Here is an 11,883-nt window from a genome sequence, read left to right as displayed (position 1 = left end):
GTAAAGGGGGGAATTGCACCTGCTTACTACCTCCTGGTTAATATGAGGTGGTTAATCAGATAACCATTGCACAGATGCACCCCCATAATGATTTATCTGCAAGCCAAAACAGTCACAACAAAGGGCTGAAAGGTGTGGGGAGGGTTGTTTATACAGAGCTCATTGTCTCTGGTTAAGCTAACAAAGCTAATTACAGGGAAGATAGTAAATGTGACAGCAAAACAGTGTTTTATAAGCAACAAACTGACCTTTATCACCCCACGACACACAGATGCACACTTACACACACAGATACCCAACGATCTAGAAGGTGCGGCAGGAAATCTTACCATGAACCAGAAATGAGCCGGGGAACCTTCGCACATTAGAAGCAACGCCCTCTCATTATTTTAACTGACACGCTCCTTAACTTGAACTCAGCCTGCCCTTTTAAAACAAATTGGCCTCATTAAATGTCCTATTTAAAACTGATTAAATAAGTAATTATCTGACTTTCTCGCTGCAATTATCATTCTTTCCGTGTAGCGCAGACACGCTTGCATTTGATCCTGCGATACCTACCGACACCTTTGCCCTTAGCCGGGCCGAGGAAATGTCAGAGCAGATGAAGCAAAGATAGAGACGCTGAGGGGCAGCACCGAGCCATCAGGGGACTGGGTGACTATGGTGCCACCCTACTAACTGCACTGCAGCCCAAATGAACTTCCCTGTTGGCCGCTGTAACAAAATGAATGATTAATGGATACAGCAGGCTTTAAAGGGAAAATATACCCAATTCATAAGCAAGGAAATCTACCATCAGCCACTCCTGTATCTAACAGCATGCATTTAAATGGGTTGTGCTGGACCCCAGGCTGCAAATGATAGATGGGTTCCTCTTGAGGAATGAAGTTGCTAAAACCGACAGCCGTTAGATTTTTTTCAGTACTGGCATCAGTGATGGAGATGTTAGGGCAAGTTGGACACCCCTGGGCTATTATATGGGAAGGGAATTGTAAATGGGGATCCAGCAATGTATGGTGGATGTAAATCTAGGGCTGGCTATGGCTAATTCTAAAGGGATATAAATATATATTGGAGAGGGAGAGGGCAAGGGGAGGAATGCTTAGGGCAGTGCTGCTCTAGACATGGCTGCCTTGGCCCTCTTCCTCTCCGATTCAAGTGCTGACCACAATGACACAGTGTCGGACCGGGAACCCAGGGGCCCACCAGAAAACCTTAGACCCTAGGGCCCCTTTCCAAACTATTTTTCCTCCATTCCTCCCCAACCTCTTTATTCTCCTAGTCTCTTTTATTTACATGCTAGCATCTATTTTTCCCGTCTATTTCTCCTCTTATTCCCATTCAGAAATAGGGAATGAGCATGAAACAGGCCAAACGGTCAGGAGCAGGAGGGCCCACTGACACCTGGGCCCATCGGGAGTTTTCCTGGTATCCTGGTGGGCAAGTCCGACACTACATTCACATACCTGGCACGATGCAATTGTGTGTTCACCAAATGAGCTGATCTTTGCCCAGTTTAGCTGCCCTAATGGTTGGCCAGATTGGCCTGATCCAATCATTTGGTCCCCAGCTCATTGATCGGATTGTAGTGGAGGCACTGGCCTGATTTGGGGAAGGACTGAATTAATGCACAGTGGTTATCCTTATCTAATGGAATTTCTTATAGTGCCTGATAGATATCTGGTCAGTTTTTGTCCAGATAATGGCTGTGCAGGCCACCTGGAAGGCCAATAAGCTGTGTTCTTTGTCCAAAGGGTTAAAGCTAGCAGATTTTTATTGGCCCATTTGGGCTATGTATTACAAGATGGTTCTTCTTATGTCCTTACTGCCTGCCATGGTGTGCAATTGGCCACTTTTTTTCATTCCGGCCCTAGTGTACATCCCAGGTGGCCTAGGCAGTCAGTAAGCTAATAACCCAGGTCCCCTTGGGGGAGGGACCTAGTAATACGGTGGCCCAGATTGGGATACAAAACTAGTGGCATGTAAAGTACATAGAGACCTAAACAGCCCACAGGCCCAGCAGATAGTATCTGTGGCAGCTTACAGCAGCCCCTATAGCTGCCTCATTTGCCAGAACCCACAGATCACCAGCTTGGGCCTGAATTTGGAACCCCGTGGTTTGTTATGGCGGTCCTGCTTACTTCTATTGCCCTCTGCAAACTTTCCAATTTCCGTAGGAAGTACTGCTATGTTCTCTAGGGGCTTTTTTTCCCCAGGGGGTCTCTTAAAGCAAATTGGTCAATCTATGCCAAGTCTTAAGGTGGCGAGGTTGCCAAGCGAGCAGATCTTCTTTCAATATCAGACTAATTCGACCATTTGGCCCTAGGGCCAAGCAGCTGAATGTATGGCCGTGTATGGGCACCTTTAGTCAGATTTCCCAACAGTCAGAAAAGCCACTTATTTCAGCAAATTCCGGAAAGCTCCAGGAGTTAAAAGCAGAACCCCAGCCGCCCCCTTGTTAACTTCTGATGCTGTTATATCAAATATACGGATTTTCTTTTATCTCCAGAGGCCTCACAGATGCAAAAAAACCCCAGGAGGAGAAAGTCAGCCAAACAAGTGGATTTAAAGGGCTTTGAGGAGTTGCTATGTGAAGTTGCTGGAGCCTTTATTCCCCGGCAGCAGATTTATGCTCTCCCAGCTCTGCCCCCGAAGACCCGTGAATATTTAAGTTATCATTTAGAAATAAGGAGAGTTTGCTGCTGTCAAAGGAGTCATCCTTTAATCTCCTGCTGTCTCGGATACTAGGGAGAGGGGGGGCTGATTTGCACTGAGCTGGGCATCGGATTCCATGTATATATTAACCAGCACCCTGGTTTTGCACAGCGCCACCCAGCACCCACATCAAAGTAATTTGTTTGTGCCCTGGGTACCCCTGGAACTATAGCAGGGTGACTGTTACCCCAATATTTCTATATATCTGTAACCTTGTTATGGGCTAAGGGGGCCCAGCCTGAAGGCCAGTTAGGGGGGATTTGGGGTGAGTGCTTATTTGTGCCCTGGGTACCCCTGGAACTATAGCGGGGTGACTGTTACCCCAATATTTCTATATATCTGTAACCTTGTTATGGGCTAAGGGGGCCCAGCCTGAAGGCCAGTTAGGGGGGGATTTGGGGTGAGTGCTTATTTGTGCCCTGGGTACCCCTGGAACTATAGCGGGGTGACTGTTACCCCAATGTTTCTATATATCTGTAACCTTGTTATGGGCTAAGGGGGCCCAGCCTGAAGGCCAGTTAGGGGGGGATTTGGGGTGAGTGCTTATTTGTGCCCTGGGTACCCCTGGAACTATAGCAGGGTGACTGTTACCCCCAATGTTTCTATATATCTGTAACCTTGTTATGGGCTAAGGGGGCCCAGCCTGAAGGCCAGTTAGGGGGGGATTTGGGGTGAGTGCTTATTTGTGCCCTGGGTACCCCTGGAACTATAGCAGGGTGACTGTTACCCCCAATGTATCTATGTATCTGTAACCTTGTTATGGGCTAAGGGGGCCCAGCCTGAAGGCCAGTTAGGGGGGGATTTGGGGTGAGTGCTTATTTGTGCCCTGGGTACCCCTGGAACTATAGCGGGGTGACTGTTACCCCAATGTTTCTATATATCTGTAACCTTGATTATATTGGCATAACTAGAAGAAGATGAGGGGCCCACTTCCTCTATAAGTCTAAGATGTCCCCCCCAGACGCTCAGGATCGCCCCATCACCCTGGATCACTATTCTCTGACGCCAGCTCTGTGCTGCTCTTTGTATGGTGCATAGCAATATATCAGCTGTATCTGTTGTTCTAGAGGAGACAGTGTGTCAATTCCCCACATATCTATACACACATATATAAACATATATTCCCACTGTACAAAGCCATAACCTAATGCTCTTTTACTCTACTAATAATATTACACACTGTGTTATTGCAGGATAATTATAGGAACAGCACAATTATATCACATTAAAGCTAAAACAATAATATGCTTTTATGCCGCTCATTTCCCCATTATCATATTTTTCCCAGCAGTGGGGGACTGTTATGGCTCTAGTAAAAACAGCAAAAGAGAATTAAACTCATATAAATCTTGGTGGAAGGGAGGGGGTTCAAGCATTTTACATTTTGTAAAATTCAAGGGAATATGTGATCAATTCACTTAAAGAAGTTGCCATACTGTCCTGAGAAAAGGAGGAAAAATGGAGAGTGGGCCTCGGATCTAAGGTTTTCTGATGGGCCCCTGGGTCCCAGTCCGACACTGTGTTAGGGACCCCTAGACTGCAGGAGCTGGAGGTACGTAATTATATTATGTTGTTTCAGATTCAGGGAGTTCTTTCTGCTTTGGTTCCCTCAGGCATGGGCACATGGGGTGTGGGGATACACAGAACTGGTGAACAGGTCAGAGTAACAGAGAACTATATTTTTGTCACCAAGAGACCAGGAGGAGGGATACCGAGGCACAGTCTGCAAGTATTAACATTTTCATATTCTCTCCCATAGGAAGATAAGCCAACCATGCCTTAAATATACACAAACCCCTTAAGTAAAGGTTAATTGATGTTGGCTTAGTTGGCCCCTTATACTGGGCAAGTATGTGTTTATGGATCTTTGATATTGGTAGTTAAACAGAGGCCACATGAGCACAAAAAGTAAAACAAATTGGTGTCAGAAAGGAACAAATGTGCAGTGACAGGCCCCTCAGTGTCTAAATAGCCTGTAGCAGTGGTGTAACTAGCAGGGACCAGACCCTGGGAGCCCCCAGATATAGTGGATCTGGTAAGAACCCACAATCCCTGTTCTGAGCCACCCACGTTTTCTGGACCCTCCTCTGCACTGGTGGGGGACTTTGTGGGGCCTATGAGCAGGACCAACATTATAAATAGGAATCAGGTGACCCCCTTACAAATAAGCTGGCAGGGCTAGCCCGCTAAGGGACCCCAATAAGCCCAATGGTCACCTATTCAGCAGGAACAATCACCTAAGTTTGCTCATAGCCTGTACAGAGAGATACCATAAAACTATGGCACATAGGGATTCCCCTGTAGTAAGCACAATTCAGCAGGAACAGCCCCCTAAGTTTGCTCATAGCCTGTACAGAGAGATACCATAAAACTATGGCAGCATAGGGATTCCCCTGTACTAAGCACAATTCAGCAGGAACAGCCCCCTAAGTTTGCTCATAGCCTGTACAGAGAGATACCATAAAACTATGGCAGCATAGGGATTCCCCTGTACTAAGCACAATTCAGCAGGAACAGCCCCCTAAGTTTGCTCTTAGCCTGTACAGAGAGGTACCATAAAACTATGGCACATAGGGATTCCCCTGTACTAAGCACAATTCAGCAGGAACAGCCCCCTAAGTTTGCTCTTAGCCTGTACAGAGAGGTACCATAAAACTATGGCACATAGGGATTCCCCTGTACTAAGCACAATTCAGCAGGAACAGCCCCCTAAGTTTGCTCATAGCCTGTACAGAGAGATACCATAAAACTATGGCAGCATTGGGATTCCCCTGTACTAAGCACAATTCAGCAGGAACAGCCCCCTAAGTTTGCTCTTAGCCTGTACAGAGCGATACCATAAAGCTATAGCAGCATAGGGATTCCCCTGTACTAAGCACAATTCAGCAGGAACAGCCCCCTAAGTTTGCTCATAGCCTGTACAGAGAGATTCCATAAAACTATGGCAGCATAGGGATTCCCCTGTACTAAGCACAATTCAGCAGGAACAGCCCCCTAAGTTTGCTCATAGCCTGTACAGAGAGATACCATAAAACTATGGCAACATAGGGATTCCCCTGTACTAAGCACAATTCAGCAGGAACAACAACAGCAGGAACAGCCCTATATGAAAAAGAGGAATGGAATCTGGAGAGAGAGAGGCAAGAGACACAGACAGGAAGGAACTTTAATTAAATATTGTGGAAGTCCAAAAGGTTTTTTCTTTTACAGGTTGAATCTTTAGCAAAAAAATTAGAAGAGTCTCTATGAGTTCATTAGAACTGTACAGTGCTCCTATTTAAAAGGTGAAATTCATACATACAATAAAATGCAAAGGTCTCAGCTTGTTGCTTTTAGGACGCATGAGGAAAGAGGACCCTGAACTCAGCCACACAGGATTTTTGACATCAACAATGAGTCCCTTTAATGTATTTTGGGCAGTCCCATAAACACTGCTCCCGTGCACTGGAATGTCTTTGGAACCACAGGATATGGTAAGAGACAGAGAGGCGTGAGTATTGGGTGGAGCAAGGTTCCTCGTAGGCAGGGTTTAGGATAAACCTTCTCCTGAGCTTAAGTACTTTCCTTGTAGATTTCAGTGGCCTGACCTCAAAGCCGGCAGAGAATAAACAACACAAAGGACTGTGGATGAGGAAGACAAAACATAATGAAGTGTCCAGGGCTGATGTTAAGGCAAGAACAGAGAAGTATTGTTGCTAGGGGGCAGTTACACTGTTAGCCAGAAAATACCCTTGGCAAAAAGCACAAATTATTCATTGATTAATTCTTAGGTTTACAATGTGCTTAAGGTTGTTCCTTATTGTACTCTACTGATAATCTCCAGAATCTTGGCTGCCCTTACAGTAAAGAACCCATTTTCTATGCTGATGGTGAAACTTCCTTTCCTACATTTGAACTCTGGCCCCAAGACTATTTCCAAGTAAAGTAAGAAGGTAGAAATCTTATGACCTATAAAATGTACAACTGGAGTCTTTTTTTTGTTGTTCTTTGGCCCTTGGCAATTGTTTCATAACCCTTTGCAAATGCCATTTTGATCGGAGACAAAAGAGAGGCCAGTTATTAAGATCCCAGGCACAAGTGCCAGCGCACTAAGTGGCACAATAGGACTTGCTTTGGGGGTCTGGCTGCACCCCGTACCTCGTGGCAGCTATACAGGTGCAACCAGGTGCCGTTCTTTCTGCCTGCCATGAATTCTATTGATTCCTAGAGGATTCTGGAAATTAAATGGCCACAAAACCACCTTTGGGAAGGTGGAACATGATTCACTGCTAAAGTTAGAGTATCCCAGGGTATCTCAGCTTGTATTTTTATCAAGGCATTTTCTAGCCAAGGGAACCCCGTCTCCAACTGCGGCTCTCTCCGCCCTTCCTTATAACCACAAGGTGCTGCCATTTTGATTCATACCAATGAAGTGTCACATTTCCAGTTTTCCTCCATTAACACAAATTACACGCAGAGAAAAATTCACCCTATTCATGCCTGAGACATTGGGTTTGTAACAAAAAACCGTGTGTGGGGGGGGTACCTCGACATTTAAATATGAACACATCATTCTCTTGTGCTTTTCTGCTTTTCTCGTCTGGATGCGGCAAGAGGCAGAGGGTCACATACGCGTGGGTGAGAATGACTTGCATTGTTAAGGCATTCAATCTGCTGGTTTCTATTGGAGGGAAGGAGTCGGCAAAGTTTGAGGGGAACGGAAAACGAAAGTATGTTCACTGGTCTATAAAAATACCCTCATCCACATTCTATGAAACATGCATTTGTGGCAATGACCCACCCCATTCAGCCCTTGTGAGCCATCTGGTAAAAGTACCCTAAGTTTGGTGCATTCACTTTTGTTTCACTATAGACAGAAGGGCCTTGGTGCCTACTATGAACTGAAAAAAACAATATGAAGTTTCTTTGGGCATGACCCTGCACAATTTAGTCTTGGAGATGGAAGACTTGTTTTGTCCACTGTATTATCAACCGGCTCCCTCTGTGGCCTCTATGTTTGGTAGCCCTGGAATGCATGTCTATAAACAGACCTATCATATGGCCACAGTTTTCAATTTCATGGAGATATCTGTATAGAAAAGACACAGTATTTATGATATCAGGTTAAATTGGAATCATCAGTTTTACTAATGGCATTCTTATTTGGCCCCAAGACAAATATTTACTGTAGCTAAAAGCAGCCATACTCTGGCACATACTCTTCAAGTTGCCATACCCATTGAGGCCGCCTTTCTATTGTTCCATTCTTTGGGGCCAACAATGCACTATATACTGGTTAACATGGCACATTGGCTTATGACATTTTTAAACATCCGATCACAAACCAATATCTATGGAAAATAGATACTTGTCAGGCTCGTCCAGCCTGCACACACGTACCAACCATACAAATTTTTGGTGCGTGTATTGTTTATAAAAGTCTTTTATTTGCTTGTTTATGGGGCAGAAGTTGGAACCCATACATCGCATACCATTGGTTTAAATCAAGGGCAGAGAAAGAGTATTGTATTCTGTTTTTTTCTTTGTCTGCTCACTGCCGGGATTCACTTTCTTTCTTCCTGCCTGCAAGAGGAGATCGCTTCCTGTTTCTCTGCTTGCTGCGAAGAGATCACTTCCTGTATCTTCTTGCTTGCTGGTAAGAGTTCACTTCCTGTTCATTGTATGACTTTTTGCACTAATTAAAAAAAGAATTGGTCCCTGCTTTATAAATTCTCTTTGTTTCTTTGTTGAATTCACAGCTATTCTGCAGCGTTGATCAATATAACACAGAATTGCTCAATTAATTTCACTGTCGATTGGATGAAATATGGAAATATATTGAAACAATGCTGTATTTTTTAGATCTGGGTCCCTCATTACGCTGCACAAGATTGGAAAAAAGGAAAAGTCACAGCTCTGGTCTTAACCACAGGAAATTATTTAGCCCAACGCTCTATATTAATCCATTAGCTTGGTGGGCAGCAAAACTGGGCTAGAACAACTTATTAATGGGGGTGCAGAGAATCCAGAACTCAAACAATGGCCACTCCGAAGAGGGTAGACCAGAAAGACTGGCTCCGGCTCAGAATAGAGCATAGGTACATTATAAGTACCTATATATACAAGATATTACCAGGATCTACAAGATATTACCAAGGGTTAAAGGATGATGGGACCTTTATGTGTGTGTGTTTTTGGCTGGTAATATCTGCAAACCACACCATCTAAAATTCAATTCAGAGGGTTACAGGTCTCTTTGGGGCAGAGGTTGAGATTCATGGTCAAAAGTGAATGCACCAAGTGGAAGACAAAAAAAACATAACCAAAAAGTGTTTCAAGTAATGGAATAAAAAGACAAAAGTCATTTCAGGTGGCATAAAAAAAGAAATGGAAATTTGTTTCAATGTTGTGTGAAAAAGGACAAATTAAAATAGAAAAAAAAGAAAGAAAAAGAAGCTTTTTTTGTTCATCAAGCATGACATTAACAACAGGAAAATTAGAACAAACTCGGCACTTTTCACATTGTAACGTACACAATAAAATAAATTGGTCAAGGGCTGTACAAATTCCAGAAATAAATACATTATTTATATGGATATTTTACAAAATCCCTTATTAAAAACGAGAACGTCGGCATTCTGTCCCTTTGTTTGTTTGCTCGCTGTGACGCGGAAGGCAGTGTCACGGCTCTACACTTGCTTACTACTGGCAGAAACACAAGTTGGAAGGGGTTTTTTTCTGTATAAATAAAACAACTTTGGCAAAAAAAAAGTCACAAAATATTCTACATTATTTATAACTAGAGAGAGAGAGAGAGAGAGTACGACAGCGAAGGTGATAACAGATTTGGGTGTGGAAAATAGAATGTCCATTAGTCTTTTTTTTGCTGGAGGGGTCTGTACGACCTTTGTGCCATGGGCTGTTTTTATTTTCTGTTCTAGTGCTTTAACTGCAGGGCAAGAGACCCCAAGGAGGCTGATGGGGACCCAGGGTGCCAGATGAGCCCAGTAAGGATTTGTGATTTCCCCACCCAACTTCACACAAGGGATTTCCACCATCCTGTGACCCTGGTTGTAGGAATAGGCATGGTGGATCCATGGGGAGGATACAGGCTACATACATTTTGTTGTGTGACTTGGAGTAATGTTAACACCATGTGAACATATGACATAGTGAAATAGTCATAGTAATTTTGGCTGGAATAAAGATACAGATCCAAAAGGAGACTCCATGGAGACAGAGAGTATCCATGAAGTCTCAGCAGCACCTCAATTGCAAGAGTTACATTGTAACAGACTTCAGATTGGGGAGCATGATCAGTAGAAACAAAATCATTTTTTAGAAAAACTGTATTATTAAAAAATAGAAAAGAAATTGAGTCACTATTTGTGGTGTAGATTTTGAAAATAATGTATTTTTTGGCCCATTTAAGCCCTGAAAGAACCCTAATGAATTCATCTGAAAATCAAAACTGTGTAAGCTAGAGTTACCTCCCTCCAATCAGGAGTAGCTTTAGGATGGGAAATAAATAGAGAGAATATCTTCTTTCAATCAGGAGTAGCTTTGGGAAGCAAAGAAATTAGTAGTTTTCCTTTCCAAGTCATTCTGTAGCCAAGAATACACCCTTGGGCAAAAAGCCACCAGCCAAAATGACCCTTGAGCAAAGAAAAAGTTGTTTCCTCAATATTACTAGGCGTACAGTCTTCCATTATCAAATGTTGTGCTTTTTTTCATTCCCAAAGCCAAATAGCTGTGACTACCTTTGTCATTATCTTAAATTCAAAACCAAACAAAAAAAAATAACCAGCTAATGTTGTTTAAGCCAATTGCACTTACAGTGAGTTGCAGGGAACAGGAAGAAGGATGGAATGCTAAAGTAGTGGTGCAAAGAGAGGAGCTGGGAAGAAGCGATAGGTCAAGCAAGAGAATAAGGAGAGAAAAAGCGCAGTGACTTATGGTGTTGACTTTGGCTCTGGAATTTGTTACCCCCGGTTGTGGTAACGCCCCTGTAGAAAATGTGAGGAAAAAGGGAAACTATGGATATGCAAGGAAAAAACATGTACAGAAAGGTGATTTAGACTTTAGTTCCAGAGGCAAAGGTTTGATTATGGCACATAACCTTTGCATACAGATAAGCAGGAGGAAGTCATGTCCTGCCATGGTGTAGGATACCTGGTCCCAAACCCATCGCAGATCCTCCATCTCAGTCATCAGCATCTTAGAAAATTTTTGATCACTTCAAAGTAATATTACAAAACACATTGCAAAAAAAAAAAAAAAAGTTGGTTTGTTCTCACAAGGCTAGAGTTGGCTTCTGCTTGGCATCCCATTCTACTGAGGGAACTTGCCATATCAACAATGAGCCATCCTGTGACCGGACATGGTGCCACTTGTGTGTGTGGCCAGGATGCTGAATTCTTCATCCAAGTTCCTGGCTGAGTGAATCATTGTTATGGAAATGTTCAAACTATCTCCTCACTTGCAAGTGATCTTGTCCAATAACCAGAAGAATATTCTGTCACAAGTTAGTAGCCCAAATGTTACCTTTTAACGCATTTTTCTTTCTTTTTTTTTTTTTGTTTATTTTGTATTTTGCTAATCAATTGCTACTGTCTAAATCAGCAGTTCTTGGTTCCTGAGGCCTGAGTAAAAGTTGCTCTAGGGCAGAGAGAAAGAGAGAGAAAAAGAGATCTTCCCAAAGGTAAGAGGCATGTTCCTCCAGTAATAGACCCCCAGGTGAGATGCATGGTTGATTTTTCACATGGGAGGTGCAATCATTCCAGAGATAGCTGGGGAGAAACAGAAAGGGACACGTGAGACAAGGACATTTTTCACATGGCTTTTTTATGTGAAACCAACGCGTCTGATGTTATTAATGGTTTGTTGCATGAAAGTAGTTGAGAACAAAAATAGGTTTAAGTACCCACAAAAATGCCTGATGTGCAAATCATATGATCCAACATTGTTGTGCAAAGCAGAAGAGTCATTTATTATCTATGCCTACAATACTTCCTGGGAAACAAGTTCTTTGCTTAACTCTTAGTGCTCCAGCTGGCAATGGCCCATAGACAGAACATTATATTCTCAAAGCACTGCAGAAAGATAATGCATGACATGGTGGCACTCCCAGGTATAAAAGAAAAATACATTGTTCAGCAAGTATTGGTTGATTTATTTTGATTCAAA

General features: G+C 43.2%; 1 protein-coding gene across 4 annotated transcripts in view; it reads right to left on the bottom strand.

Annotated features, from left to right (window-relative positions):
• Positions 1 to 5,866: 5,866 nt before the first annotated feature.
• Positions 5,867 to 11,883, bottom strand: part of ebf4 (EBF family member 4) — a 289,880-nt gene continuing 283,863 nt past the window's right edge. For 3 of the 4 annotated variants that reach the window (XM_004912763.2, XM_002939608.3, XM_004912765.2), the window contains one exon: positions 5,867 to 11,486. Coding sequence is in view for 2 of the 4 variants with exons in the window: in XM_002939608.3 (XP_002939654.2) it covers positions 11,455 to 11,486 (32 nt within the window). In the remaining 2 variants the exon portion in view is untranslated. The remainder of the gene's footprint in view (positions 11,487 to 11,883) is intronic. The other variant, XM_004912764.3, reaches the window with a different exon arrangement.

The sequence above is a fragment of the Xenopus tropicalis genome, chromosome 3 (genome assembly GCF_000004195.4).
Source record: "Xenopus tropicalis strain Nigerian chromosome 3, UCB_Xtro_10.0, whole genome shotgun sequence".
Lineage (NCBI taxonomy): Eukaryota > Metazoa > Chordata > Amphibia > Anura > Pipidae > Xenopus > Xenopus tropicalis.
The sequence above is the reverse complement of the archived record's forward strand: the minus strand, read 5'-3'. Positions and strand labels throughout refer to the sequence as shown.